Source organism: Maylandia zebra, linkage group LG3 (genome assembly GCF_041146795.1).
Source record: "Maylandia zebra isolate NMK-2024a linkage group LG3, Mzebra_GT3a, whole genome shotgun sequence".
NCBI classification, from domain to species: Eukaryota; Metazoa; Chordata; class Actinopteri; order Cichliformes; family Cichlidae; genus Maylandia; species Maylandia zebra.
In genome coordinates, this window is record NC_135169.1 from 29,283,054 (window position 1) to 29,298,485 (window position 15,432).

The 15,432-nt window shown below is 36.9% G+C and overlaps 1 protein-coding gene and 1 long non-coding RNA gene across 2 annotated transcripts; both read right to left on the bottom strand.

Annotated features, from left to right (window-relative positions):
* Positions 1-851: 851 nt before the first annotated feature.
* On the bottom strand, positions 852-8,915 carry LOC101477785 (collagen alpha-1(VIII) chain-like). Its single transcript, XM_076882185.1, has 4 exons — positions 8,800-8,915; positions 2,202-2,389; positions 1,403-1,534; positions 852-1,129 (listed from the first exon to the last, which is right to left on the bottom strand). The coding sequence occupies exons 1-4, from the start codon at positions 8,913-8,915 to the stop codon at positions 852-854; spliced, it is 714 nt and encodes a 237-aa protein (XP_076738300.1).
* A 1,678-nt stretch (positions 8,916-10,593) lies between these two features.
* Positions 10,594-13,721, bottom strand: LOC143417059 (uncharacterized). The gene is made up of 3 exons (XR_013097274.1): positions 13,646-13,721; positions 12,481-12,700; positions 10,594-11,673 (listed from the first exon to the last, which is right to left on the bottom strand). It is a non-coding gene; the product is annotated as an uncharacterized LOC143417059 (long non-coding RNA).
* Between the last annotated feature and the right edge of the window lie 1,711 nt (positions 13,722-15,432).

Here is a 15,432-nt window from a genome sequence, read left to right on the forward strand (position 1 = left end):
GGTAGGCTGTAAAAGTAAAGTTTATTTGAATGGCATAAATACCCTGCAAAGCACAAAAACTATGACAAGGCTGGAACTTTTCATCTCCTTTTCATTTTATGCCCTGGCCCCTAGACAGGTCATAACATGAATATAAAGATCCTCTGTTTTTCTTGTATTTCTGTTCTATGTTCACTAATTCATTCTGTGCTTATAATTCAAAGTTATATAATGTTGACAGGCTCGAAACAGAGGGACCTCCACATAGGTGTAAATACATGGCTCCTTTTGAGAAACGTGGCATTTTTTCAGGTATCAGTTTGTTGACGAATGCAGTTTAAATGCCCCAGTTTATCCTCCTCACTCCTAAAAATGCTTATAAGTTACTCCTATTTATTTGCACCCCAACAATTATTTAGTATACATTGTCAACACATAATTGTGAAGTAGGAATGGAGGTGATCCCTGTATGCTTCAAAAGTCATACATTATGGTACGTAAATTATTTACTTCAATTTTATTCATTGAGCTCACATTTTGATATTCACGATCAAGCAGAAAAAAAGCAAAACAACGTTGTTTATAAGGCAATAAACTTGAACACAGAGCTCATTCAAACTATCTTACTAAAGATTTTTTTAAACGCTATCAAAATGCAGTTAATAATAGGCAATGCAATGAAACTCAAATCAATTAAATTAACATGAACATACATTTTAAAATTATATCAAATTCAAGAGTGATAATAAAATTAAAGCACAAAATTCTTAAGCACATTTGAATGTTACAGAAATTGGTTTGATTTGTGTGAAGCATCATATTTAAAAGAAGCTCTGGCCTCTCATCCTAAGCAGACATACATTTACTTTTTCTTACGTTTGCGTGACCAAAAAACCACTAAAGGTTGTGTGGTCGTCTCCCCCAACATATGTGTTTGCAGCCATGCTCACATACACTTGGTCTCCTTGCTGCAGCTGCAGGAACACAGCGTTTCCTCCATTATCAGCTCCGTCGCTTTCTGTCTTATGATCAGCTGTAAAGACCGTCATCTCATTATTCTTGAAAATACGCAGATAATGTGGGTAGCTTCTTCCACCGTGATAGAAGATGGTAAAGTAATAAACACCTGCAACAGGTGCTGTAAAGACACCTGAAGAATAAAAGAGTGTTGGTCACATCAAAAAGAAAAGGAAAAAGTAAGGGAGATTTGATCATTACGTCTCATCCTTTAACTACATATAAATGTCATATTTGTAAATTGCTGTTGAAATTTTTAATAATTAAGTTTAGTACATTTAATTTTACAATAACAATAAATATAATTTTCCAAAACTGAATTGCAAACGTGTTTTCGTCTTGCACTTATATCTCTTTTACTTTGTGAAATAAAACAAATGAGCATACAGGAGGCTGTAAATCTTACCTGTGACTGGACTGTAGGCATTGCCAAAGTTTGTAATTACTTTCTTATAGTCTATAATTATGTCTGTGTTGAAGGGTCCGATGTGTGCATTGCCTCTTCCTGCTGTTGCACTGAATATTATTTTGGTTCTTTCTGTGAAAATCAAATCATAAACATAAAATTGTTGTATGTAGGTTCCACACTGACTGATATTGTGACTTATCTGTAAGGACACACAGACGATCAGGTGTATCAGATTTCTTTGTATCAGCAGATAAATGTGACATTTAGCTTTTAATTTGGATAATTATTATGGTATTATTAATGAGCTTTCAGATAACATGGACATTATCCGGTCTTCAAAATGTCATTGTTTTAAGCTTTTCATCTTTAATTAGACAAACAGTGTAATTAATTTTGCATTCTAATATGACAATTTAGGGTGGTCCTACCAAATTTCCAGGTTGTTAGAGAGGCATAAACTCTTTGTTTTTTACTCAGTACACGATTTCCCGATACACAATGTTTATACATTTTAATAAATCATTCCAGCTTTTTCCAATTTTTGTAAAAATAGAAACAAGGCGTAGCTCAAGATTCTTTTATTTTATTTTTTTTACAGCACTGAATTTCAGGGAGTTGATGCTCTATTGTCAGGTTTGAAAACATCAAATAAGAGCAACAACACCTTCCATCTTCCTTCCTATACTAATATTTTTGAAGATTGTTAACGTTGAGTCAAATTAATTGTGAGTATTCAGCCACAATGAAAAAATGCTTAACAGTTTAATCAATGAAATCTCACTTCATTTTGTTTTACCTTTGCTTTGCAGCTCCAAAATTTGGTTTTCGCTGTCTTTCAGCCTGGTTACAGCCTCCTTTAGGCAGATTTCAGTTTCCTTCAGTCTTGTTTCCATAGATTTCACTTTTTCTGTCATGGCCCCAAAGTCTTTCAGGAGGTTACACATGTCAGGATGGTATGGATTTGTTTCAGTGGTATTAGCACCACTGTGTGCCAAAGTCAAGCCGCAAAAGAAGAAAATAGATCGTAAAATGTTAAAATTCATTTTCCAATTTGTTTCAGCACAACTCACTCTCCAGACTCTCTGATGATTATGATCAAACTGGCTGTTTTGATGTTGTTTAATAATAAACTGTTCTCTTGTCTGCATCTTTATATCTCTTATCTGTTTGTACCAGTTGGACTCTGTAAAGCACAATGGGGAAATTGTTTTTCTACTTCCTGACACAGAGGCTTGATTGGTGGACAGTTCAAGACCTTGAACATTGTTAGGTAGGCTGTAAAAGTAACATTTATTTGAATGGCAGAAATGCCCTGCAGAGCACAAAAGCTATGACAAGGCTTTAAGTGGTGTTTAGGAACTTTTAATCACTATAATAAATTTATTATGTCAAAGGCAAGGTTAATCTGCTTTTTGCAACACTACAGAATTCAGCAAATCTGGTCTACATAAAATATATCATATATTATCTTATTCTCACTCTTTGGGTAATCTAGGAAGGTCAGACTCAGTTTTAGATTTATTGTTTTATGAGGTTATTTGTGTTCCTTGGAGCTCAGTTCTGCGTTGTTTGTTGTTTTGTTCGGCTAATTTACATCATTAAGCCCTGCTCTCAAAAACTGGCAAGGGTGTAACTCTGTCTGTGAAACTGGATTTAAGAAGTAACTGTTATAGGTCCTGTGTCTTATTAGACACCATTAATTCTGTTATCAACCCTTCACCTACCCCACACTTACCAGTGTCTCCAGCCACCTGTCAAACCGTTTTACAGTTTCTTGTTAAAGATAAGATAAACCTTTATTAGTTCCACACGTGAGAAATGTGTTGTGTCACAGCAGAAAGTGGACAGTGCAGAGTTACAGTAGCAAAAATAAAGAAAAACACTGGAATAGAACAAGAGAAAAAAGAATACCATATGTCACAACCCGGCTCAAAGGATGTGACACAGTCTGTCAGATATTTTAATGAAATAAAGTAAAGAAACTCAAACACAGGTTAAATGATACAACAGTCATAACTGAACATAACCAAATGAGCATAATGAGCCCCAGATGAAGAGAGACAGAGGTTCAGTCAAGGTAGCTTTATAACTGGGACTGGCCTTCTCAGGTGTGCTGTATCTATAATTGGGTCAGCTCCACCAACCACAAGAGACAGGCAACAAAAAATCAAGGCCAGCCCACTGGCTGTCACACATGCTGTATGCAATAGAATAAAATGCTACGTTGTTTGAAAAAAAATACACTTGGTGTTATTGCACATAATAATAATAAAAATGGATTGGATTTATATAGCGCTTTTCAAGGCACCCAAAGCGCTTTACAATGCCACTATTCACTCACACACTGGTGGAGGCAAGCTACGGTTGAAGCCACAGCTGCCCTGGGGCAGACTGAAAGAAGCGAGGCTGCCATATCGCGCCATCGGCCCCTCTGGCCAACACCAGTAGGCGGTAGGGTAAAGTGTTTTGCCCAAGGACACAACGACCAGGACAGAGAACCTGGGGATGGAACCGGCGACCTTCCGGTTACAGATACGCTTCCATGTGTAGATGTGTGTGTTTGGTCATCTGCAAAGTCTTTGTACTGGCAGCAGTAGGAAGGAAATACCTGCAGAGTCTCTGTGCCGCAGCCTGCCACTGGAGGTGCTGCTCAGTGCTGTCAGAGTCTCTTGCATGGGGTCGGGAGATGTTGTCCAACAGAGATGACAGCTTAGCCACCATTCTCCTGTCACTCACCACCTCCACAGGATCCAGAGGGCATCCTAGAACAGAGCTGGCCCTCCGGATCAGCCTGTTCTGTCTCTTCCTGTCCCCCAGCCAAGTTGCTGCCACCCCAGCAGACCACACGTTAAAACATGGCTGAGGCCAGCACAGAGTCATAGAAGGTCTTCAGGAGTGGGTCCTTCACTCCAAAAGACCTGTGTCTCTGCAGCAGGTACAGGAAAGGGCTGAGTCCAGTCCAGTTTATTGTTCAGTTAAACACCAAGGTACCTGTAGCTGTCCACAGCCTCAATGTCTATACCTTGGATGTTTAGTGCTTGCAGTGGAGGATGTTTGTGCCTGTGGAAGTCTACCACCAGCTCCTTTGTTTTTCCAGTGTTGATCTGGAGGTAATTCTACTGGCACCAGTCCACAAAGTCTTGCGTCAGTTCTCTGTACTCCCTGTCGTCCATATCAGTGATGAGGCCTAGGGGTGGGTTTTGATAATCGATTCATCGATTAAAATCGATTCTGGCTTGGATAACGTGATATCGATTCATTAAAATTCTGAATCGATTTTTTAATATAAATTTATTTTGCCCGAAATGCCAGAATCTCAGTTTCGACAACCACCAAACAGCTAAAACAGTAAATAAGAGCAGGTACACGGATTCTGCACAAAGACGCAAACACAAAGCGCGGACCCGCCGACGGATCAGAATCAGTGAGATGTCGCCTTTCTCACCCGACGGCACGGACACGGTCGGGGCTGAAAGCCGACAGCTCGCTGATTCTGATGTTTCGGCGAGTCCGCACTTTGTGTTTACGCCCTTTTTGCGCTGATTCTAGAGCTGTTAGTTTGATCTCTCCCCAAACAATACTGACTGAACCAGCAGCAAAAGAAGATCCAAACTAAGCTTCACATAAACATCGTCATGAATTCCCTCTTACTTTTGCCGTTTTGCTTCCACCATGATAAAATCACACTTCATGCACAGCTCTCTCTCTCTCTCTCTCTCTCTCTCTCTCTCTCTCTATGTACTTCAAGAACAGTTTCCCGTCTAAAAATCTGTTTTCTGCAATATTCGCTTGCTTGTTACGCACAAGTCTATGTTATTTACAGCGCTGTCGGCCGCTGTTTTTTTCCCTTTTACTTACTTCCGAAAAGAAAACCTAATTTCTGCTGTTCAATACTGAACAAATTTAAACTTTTTAAACTTGTGCAAAATGCAAAACGCTTAGCGTGTCTCTAATAAAACCGCTGTAACTTCAGAGGTAATGTTCATATGTTGATTAATGGTTTTCTTTCGTTTTTGATGTACTGCAGAATATTTTTATAAATCCCAGGCCAGGAAAACCACCTTCATGTTTTTCTGTTTTATCTTCAGCTACTTTGACACAAAGGCATCTGCTGTGATGCTCACACCTTTGATAAAGTCTTGCGAGTGTCAGCTTCCTTTTTATAGATACAAAAATATGTTAATGTACTGATTTGAATTCTAATATTTCTGACTGTCTGAGGCAAAATTTCCCAGATTCAAATCGAATCGAATCAAATTGAATTGAATTGAATCGAATCGTGGATTGAATCAATTCGGGACCTTGTGAATCGGAATCGAATCGATTCTAGAAATCAGTGACGATACCCAGCCCTAATGAGGCCGACTATCGCAGAGTCATCAGAGAACTTCGGGAGGAAGCATCATCCTCTGCAATGCCAGGTTGGTAGGCAAACTGAAGTGGGTCCAGTGATGAGCTCACCAGGGGCCGAAACTTATGATCCTTCTGTTCCCGTGTATTCCTCAGCTGTTTTTGATCACTTTGAGCCTGTTTTTCTGTGCACTTTGGCTGAAGTAGGGCTCTCTGGAAAAGTCCAGAACTCCCACTGCAAAAAAAATCTGTGAGTGTTGTTTGATGGCAATTTTTCATTTGACAAACAAACAAATAAATCTTGTTGTAAAAGCCAGCTTCTTCCAACTATGGGCCCTTGCAAAAATTAAGAACATGTTGTCATTTGCTGACTTCAAAAAAGTGATTTATCTATTTATTTCATCCTGGCTTGATTAGTGTAATAATCTTTATTTTGGTATCAGCCAGGCTCTGCTCTCTTCTTCAGCTTGTTCAGAATGAGGTTAGGGTTAGACGGCACTCGTGAATGAGACCATATTTCCCCAGTCTTGGCTCGTTCACACTGGCTTCCAGTACGTTATAGAATTGATTTTAAGATTTTATTGCTTGTTTTTAAGTCTCTAAATTGATTAGCTTCCCTATACCTCTCTGATCTTGTAACTAAAAATACTCCAAATAGAACTCTTAGGTCAGCTGATAAGTTGTTTCTGATTGTTCCTAGCAGCAAACTAAAACCCAGAGGAGACGAGGACTTTGAGATTGCTGCGCCTAAACTTGAATAGACTGCTTCTTCAAATTAGGACCTCTCCAAAACTCGACATTTGTAAATCTCATCTAGAAACACATCTTTACTCCCTAGCTTTTAATTGTGACTGTGTCTTGTTTTGTTCTTTTTGTGTGTATTTGTTTTCCTTTTTACTATGTACAGCAGCTTGGTTGACCTGTGTTGTTGTTAAATGTGTTTATAAATAAACAGATTGATTGAAAGTGACCATCATGAGAGTATTCCAAAGTGGAGTGGATATTTTCTCTGATTTGTGTGTGGACATGAAGTATTTACTTTAATTTTCCATTCATTATACAGAACTCTCTTCTACATAACAGAAAACAACAATGGGTGGAGACATGAGAACATGAGAATGTGTTCATCAGGATGGAGATAAAACTCACTAATGGCATCTAGTGGACAAATAAGATATGACAGTAAGTGAGTAATTTCTATATCATTATTATTATTAATGATAATAATTGATATTATATGTGTTATTTATATTTTTAAATCTATCTACAGATTTAAAAAAATATCTACTTATCAAACTTATTTGTGGTAACATCATGACAAAAAATGCACAAAAAAATGTTCCTAAATGACAATTTTATTCATTTCTGTCCTTTTGATGTCATAAATATATTACACACATTATTAAATGGCATATGGTGACTCCTGAAGACCACAATATAAGAAGCCCGAGTAGCAAACAGATGGAGATGGTTACAAAAAGAATCTGTAAAACAGAGCTACAAAGAGAAGTAAACATTTTGTTGATACAGTAAGTCATGGAGAATGAACAAGACACAACAAACAAGCAGAATCCGTAATTCATCCTGTGGTATACAGTTATAGCAAACAGCATTTATAGTCAGAGCTGTGGGAAGGGAGTGCTGAAGTGTCTGTGTTTGTGTGTGTGTCTGCACAGAGGTGGAGGGGACTACCACACTCCTCTGTGCACAGCAGACAAGAATCAGCAGACAAAAAATGTTACAGATACAGAGAGTTCAAGTATTCCCGTCTTGCAACTCTTAGGACAGCAGTCAAGACATATAATTTAAGCATATTCGCACAAAGTTAACTTAATATTTTAAAGTCCTGTGTGGCTTAGTGGGTAGAGCAGCCCATCTGCTAATGGCAAGGTTGGTGGTTTGATCCATGGCTCCCCTTAAACTGTGTGTCATAGATCCTGAGTCCTAAATTACCTCCTTATCCCCCAAGGCTTGAAGTATAAGAGGCAATCTGCTCAAAATGAGTAGAAAAGCACATACATACACTTATATTATTTTCTTAAGGATTAATAAAGTATTCTGATTCTGATGCATACATACACCAGTCCATGCACAACAAAGTCAAGTTCCCTGTTGCATCCAAGGGATTAATGTCAAATTACTTCTTAAAGTTACTTTCATCTAGGTGCAAGATTTTAATGCTCCCAAAAATTGGCTAAAAGCTGATTTTGAATAATGCACAACCTCCAGCTGCTGGTGTTCAGTACGTAACATCATTTGATCATAATATGTCCTAATATTTTTTTCTTAAAGAAATAACAGGAATCGTGTTCGACGTGTTTTAACAAATTGATCTTTAGAATATATTTTGTCATTTCTGTCTTTTGCAGGTGTTTCAACAAACCCAGACATCCTAGTTCCCAGCCTTGTTTTTGTTAGTAATTTTCTGTAATTTCATTGTTCATATTGTTTCTGTAAAATCTATACATTTCCACTGTTGTATGTATGACCTATTTTTACTTTTCAAATGTTAAAATCTAGAAAAATAGTACATAAAAGATAAAACGTTTGATGCCTCAGTCAGAGGATTTTCATTAAGGCATGTTATAATAAAAAATGTTGAGATTTGGCAGATGAAATGCCCGATGGGCAGGTAAGCAAACTAATACTGCATACCCAATCATACATATTGCCAACCACATTCAGTGCATGTGATTACTACTGCTTTTGCACAGCAGTGATAATCAAAGGATCGCTGTTTTTCTCATTTTGTTTCAGATGTGGACTGAAGTACGGGAGGATCTCACCACCAAACGAACACTCAGTTAATGAGTAGATGTGAGACTGAGACGTGACATCGTAAAAGGACACGAGACCTTCCTCATAATCTACAAACACCCCAACTTTCCGAGGTTTCTCTTTAACCGAAAGGCTCACGGGTGGTTTTTGTCAGGACTGCATATTTCTGGTCTTCATAATGTACAGTAGCCCAGCAACCGTTGTCAGGATTGATTGAGAGTTTCCCCTTGTGGTTTGCATCACGTCTCGCCAGATCCAGATCCCACCTGGTCTTTTTGCTGACCTCCACCTCCCAGTATGCCCTGCCAGAGGACAGCCTGTTGAGCCCCAGGATACTTCCAAACATATTAAACCTTTGCAGAGAATCAGGATCTTTCGACATCTTTCCACCATCTCTCACTTTTTTCCCAATTATCAGAAATTTCAAGGCTTTGGTGTGCGGTATCACATAAACATTCACAGCAATGACAACAATCTCTTGAACTGAAGCTTCTCCAGGTTTGCTCAACAGAAAAAAATCCTGGCACCATGAACATACGGGCTGATCTGTGCGAGGGAGGAGGACGGTAGTGACGTGGCATTTTCAAACCATATCGTTTTATCCTTCTGCACTGAGAAGCAAAATTTCTGGCTTACTTACTTTTTACAAGTTAAGACAACTCAAATAAACTGAGTTGATCAGCTTTTTGAATGAAAAGTGCTGTAACTTACTTAAACTGAGTTCTAATAACAAGTTGATAAAAACTGGGTTCAGTCTACTTAATATTTTGAATAAAACAAAATATTAGATTTTACAGTGAGGTATCTGGCAAATGTCTCACAGAGAAGCAACACATATTTCAATGATGATTAAAAAAAACGTACCGACTTTGAATATTTTTACAGAATATTTTTAAACCATCTAGGCAGTGCCTCACACAGGAAACCAGGCAAACTCACTCAGCATTCAATGCTTGTCTTTACAGGAAACAAAAAGCAACAACAACAACAACATCATCTTTTCTTCCCACGAGATATGGCGGAAGAAGCGGTAATACTAGTAAACAGTAAGTATTGTGTGTACATGACAGCTCGTTATAAGATTTGATTCTTTAATAATTCCTCTTCAAGAACAGTTTCACGCTTTGAGTTTTACAGATAGAATATTAGAAAGGTGAGGGGAGTAACAATAGCTTAGTGGCAATATTTCATTTTTCATCAATCAATTTTCTGAAAACTAAAGGTAGTTACTGTCTAGACACAGGGATTGAGAAAATTGACAATAAAATAAAATAAATGATCAGCGCCTATGGTTAAGACTGCAAGTACAATACCCGAATATATGTGTGATATGTGTCTATGATTCATACATTTTTGTGCATATAAAACTATTTTCTATAAGGTCTTTTACAAGCCTGTGCTCCCATGCACAGGTGGTGTTTTGATATATTCTCCTATCCACCACCTGTAACAGCACTCTTGCCTGACTAGAACATGTAAATATAAACTTGACCTCTTATTTATGTTTGAAGCCAACGTTGCAAAAGTGCAGAAATCCTGAGAGAAAGCAACTACAATCCAATAAATTCAAAAACAGGCTGGTAACTGAGGTGAGCAGATCGATCCAAAAATCAATAGTATTGATACCAACACTAGTATTGGTATTGGATCAATACTAGCACAACTGGGTCGATACTTGCTTTTATCATTCAAGTTCAGTATGTAGCCTGCTGAACTGTGTTAACTATTTCTTTGGAAAAAATAAACCTCAAACATGCACTATGGTCTCCAAAAACCCAATTTCAAAACACATGAAAAGCTCAAAGGTGTGTTTTGTTGTGTTAAGTAATTATTGTGGAAAGTTACAATCACAGTGATATAGTGGTGATTAAAATGTGTTCAGAATTTGCAAATTGAGAATTCATCTTTCACTATACCTGTATTTACTTGGTATTGGATTCATACCCAAATTCCAAGTGTGGCACAGCACTACTGTGAATGAGGGAAAGTGTGAATGTTGAATGTTTTTGTTGAAATGTCCAGGAATGTATAAACATGTTAAATGACAAGATATATGTGTTCAAATAGCGTCAATTAACGCACAGCTTCAGGTTTTTTATTTCTATTTAATTCTTCATAATTAAACAATAAGAATAAGTAGCCTGACATCCTGTAATCAGTATGAAGCGATAATTTGATGAAGCTAAAATACAATAACACAGTAAGTTTTTGTACAAAGTATCGGTATCGGACGAGTATCGGCGATACCACCCTGAATTTTACTTCTTCTCAATTTCTCAATAGTAACCACAAAACTCAAAATATGTCAACAAAAACCCACAACTCACTCAGACTGTTTATTTTGTTCATAACAAAATGTTTGTTGTTGTTTAGGTGCCATAAAATAGAAACCAAAAACTATGTTAACTTCCAAAGAGATTTAGTTTTAATGTTAGCATATAAAATATAAAAAGTAAATAGGTTTAAAATATTTGCGGGAAAGTATGGAAAAGACTGACAAATAAACACAGAGAGGATCACAACGAAGCTTAAAATGAAAACCATGCTTATAAAAGACATTGTCTTATTTATGATGGTATCATGATGAATTTTCATGCGTTTCTCTCTTTGTATAGCTGCAAATAAACTGTAGCTGAAAGTGCATTCATAAGAAATTTAACTGTTCCTTTTATATGTGGAATATAGTCACATTTTGGATTTTCTCACTGAATGCTATAGGACCAGGATTTAATGAGATAAGCAAAGGACATATAACAAATAATAATATTTAATGTAGCAAAGAGCCAAAAGATATAAGGAGATTGTTTATCCAAGCAAAAAAAATAAAAATTAGCTAACCATGACAGCGTTCATCTGTTGGCTTCTGGAACACATATTTTTCAAAGTGAACAGGACGACACTGGTTTCCAACTTTGTCACAAGCCACTATCACTTTTGTTGTGCTTTTCGTAATTCTTGTAACGCTACAGCTGCTGGTGTTCACTTCAACATCATGTATCTTAAAGGTTGAGGTACTGATGCATAAGTTATCACGAACACGCCTGCCGGAGCCATTACAGATCTTCACCACACGTTTCTCATCCTTCTTCTTGATGAAGGACTGCAGAGGTCTTTTGCAGAGTCTTTCATTCTCCAAGTACCTGAAGAGTCATATCAGTGTCCTATGTTAATGTCAGGACATTAACCTTTTTTTCTTTAAAAAAAAAACAAACAAAAAAAAACATAACACTTACAACATATAATTATTTTTAGTAAATGCTAAACAGCTCTTACTGGCTATTTTGTTGAGTACACCTATTCAAAACAAATATAATCAGTCAGTCACATAGCAGCAACTAAGTGAATTTAAATATGTAATATGGTCAAGATGATGCCCTTAAGTGCAAAACAAGCATCAAAATGGTGAAGAAAGGTGATTTAAGTGACTCAAAATGTGGTAATGTTGTGGTTGCCAGAATAACTGGTTCAGGTTTTTAAAAAAACAGTGCTACAGGTGTTTTCTCATACAACCATCTCTATGGTTTACAGAGAATGGTCTGAAAAAGAGAAAATAACCAGTGAGTGTCGGGTCATTGCGCAGAAATGCCTTATTTATGTCAGAGCTCAGAGGAGACTAGTCAGACTGCTCAAACTAGATTTTTGAACTAACACTGAGTTCAGTGGGCTTAAATGTCCTCCATAATCACCACATCTCGATCCAATATTACCTTTGGAATTTTGGTGAAACGGGAGATTTGCATTGTAAATCTGCATCCACTGTGATGCTGTCATGTCTACATGGATCAAAATGTTTCCAGCACCTTGTTGAATCTATGCCAAGAAGAATGTAAGCATATGGTTTGTTGAAAGCGTACTTGTGTACTGGATCCCATTGTGTTTTGCCAGTTGCACTGTTAAGGAAAAGACAGCATTCTATCGATCCACCTATCTATAAGCCTTTAACTCACATTTGCCATGCCTCCTTTGATTTTCTGTTGAAGTTTTGCTGAAGGATGTGCTTCTGAACAAATCTGTTGAATCCATTATTGTTCCAGGTCCTCTGACATGGGCGATTGTTGTACTTGTTCCGTGGGTTGGAGTTTCGGCTTGGATTGTAAACCATTGCATTCCATCCATGCAGGAGTGCGAGAGTGCACAAGATAGTCAGAAGGACAGCGTTCATTTTATCTAGTGTGTATGAAAAAAACATTGTGAGTACATTTATTCACACATTCAGAAACAATGTAATACATGTCTAACACTACAAAGGTCTGTATTAATCAACTTTGACGTTTTCTTGTTGTTTTTTTAATCAAGCCATTATTTGACTATTAATCAAATTATAGACAAAGATGCTAACGTGTCATGTAACTACCAATTATAGAGCACTAAAGGTTCAGCAATAACCAGTTTCCATACATATATTTAAAGGTGGTTATATTTGGCATAAAGCTTGCTGCTTCCCTTCCTCTTTTCATTCTATATAATAATAATAATAATAATAATAATAATAATAATAATAATAATAATAATGGATTGCATTTATATAGCGCTTTTCGGGGCCCTCAAAGCACTTTACAATACCACTATTCATTCACTCTCATATTCATACACTGGTGGAGGCAAGCTACAGTTGTGGCCACAGCTGCCCTGGGGCAGACTGTCTTTATCTAAGTGTGCATGAGTGTTGGGCTTTATGTCTTCCGCCAGTCTTTCAGTGCACATGTGTGACACAGTCACTCACAAATTATTGGAAATCCTACTGGTGCTACTGTAAAAGCTCCAGTGCTTCCCATCATTCTTCAGCAGATCATCCTGCCAGTTAAAACACTTAAACTGTAAACGTAACCATCTCAGGTATAAAGTAGTTCTTTATTGCTTATTGTGAGATTTATGTAACAAAACTGGTGGAAATAAATTAAAACAAATCCACTGTAAGTGCACTGTAAGTCTAATATCTACTTTTTCACATCAGGGTCATCATTATCATTGTAGTGGTTTTACTAAAATGTCGGAAAATTAAAGGTTTTCAAAAGACTGTTACTGCTACTTGATAAATTATAAAAGATTGTTTTTATATGTATTGTTAAAGGCAGAAACTGTGCGTGGCGTGTGTGTGTGAAGAGGTCTTACCTGATCACATGAACTTCCTATGTTGTCAGTGTAGCTGTTTTAGTATGGAGGAGAAAAACAACTGAGGTTTGAGTCTATGAAATGTTTCCCTCTTTTAAACCAGCATCTTCTCTGGTGTGAACTATAACAACCAATCATCTCAAATTTCCACTTTCTATAAAGTATATGTTAATGATCATTTCAAGGCAAATAAGTAATGTGTAAATGTTTTTTGACACAAACTGAGAGCACACCCTCCTCTTTCTGTAAATGAAGAAGTTCACACTTGTGTCTGGTGTTAGTGTGAAACTTTCCATTTTACACCCACAGTGGGTGGACAATAAATAAACTGAAGTATAGAAAAACAGAAAAAGAACACAAAGAGCACCGGCCACAGAGCTAAAATATTTCACTAGACTGTCATTGAACACCTTTATTATGAATCCATCATATTCCACATGATTGGCAATCAATAAGCAAAATATGGTTGAAGTGTTTTGCTTTGTACGGCATTCACAGTGAGTTACAACAAATTTAATGTGAAGTATTGAATTTTTTTAACATGATCATGAAATAACACACGCTCACTCAAATGTATACAAGTCACATCAAATAGCAAATTCACTCATTGCACTCCTTTTTAAACTCATGTTTTATATATAGAAATAACTTTTTTTACAGCAACTAAATTCTTTTCACGAGTAACGTGTGACAGAGTCATTGTGGTAGCTATAAAATGAATTGAGTAAAAATGTCTAACATGTTATTGAAATCACACAGTAAAGTATCCTTTGCTTATCTTTTGATGTTTTGATCATTTTGTACAATTTTTAGAGCTCTTTTTTAAATCTAGTACCCGGAGCAGATTCTTCTCATACTTTACAAAGCTTTGCCTCTTCATAACACTGACACAATGTAACAATCTGTCTTATTTTTATATAAACCTGCAAAAAAATCTGACATTTTTAGGCTTTAGAAACAAGCAGAAAGCAGAAAGTCAAACTCACTGGTTACATCTAGTGGACGATTGAGGAATAACAGTCTGGAAAAACTACAAGGTCAAACATGTTTTATTGTATTATTTGAACCAACATCTTGACAAAAAATATAAAGTTGAAAAAAAAGGTTCTGTAAATGACACTTTTATTGATTTAAATACATCATATATAATGATCACAACTGTTGTGGACTTTAAATGAAAACATTTAAGAACAAGAGAAGAACTCATTCATCTTTTTACATATAAATATAATGAATAGTATTTATAGTCAGAGCTTAGAGAAGGGCCTTTAAGGAACAGTTGCTCAAGTATGTGTGTGTCTATTGTGACTTCAAAAGCATGTCAGTCTTGCAGCTATGAGCTCTCCTAAGAAAGGGCAGACAGTACAGTATAACCTTATTTACACAAAACTGTGTTTCTAAAACATTTTTGTAATTCTCACAATTATTAGGAGGTAGAGCAGGTCAATTAATTAGAAGGTCAGTAGATTGATCCCTGGCTCCTCAAACCTGTGTGTCAACGTATCTTTGGGCAAGATGCTGACACCTGAGTTGACTCATGTGCTCCCCCTGGAGGGTGAATGTCAGGGTTAAAGAGCTTAGACACTGGAAAAAAAAGCACTTGTGTCAATGAATGAATGAGGCTTGTAGTAAGAAAGTTTTTTGAGCGCTCAAAGCAAGTAGAACAGCACGTTATAAGTACAAAATGGTCAAGTGCCCTTTTGTGTCAAAGGTGTTAATGTGAAATTAATTTACTGCTAAAATGTCACCTTCATCTATGCATGATGATAATGGTTGACATGTGACAT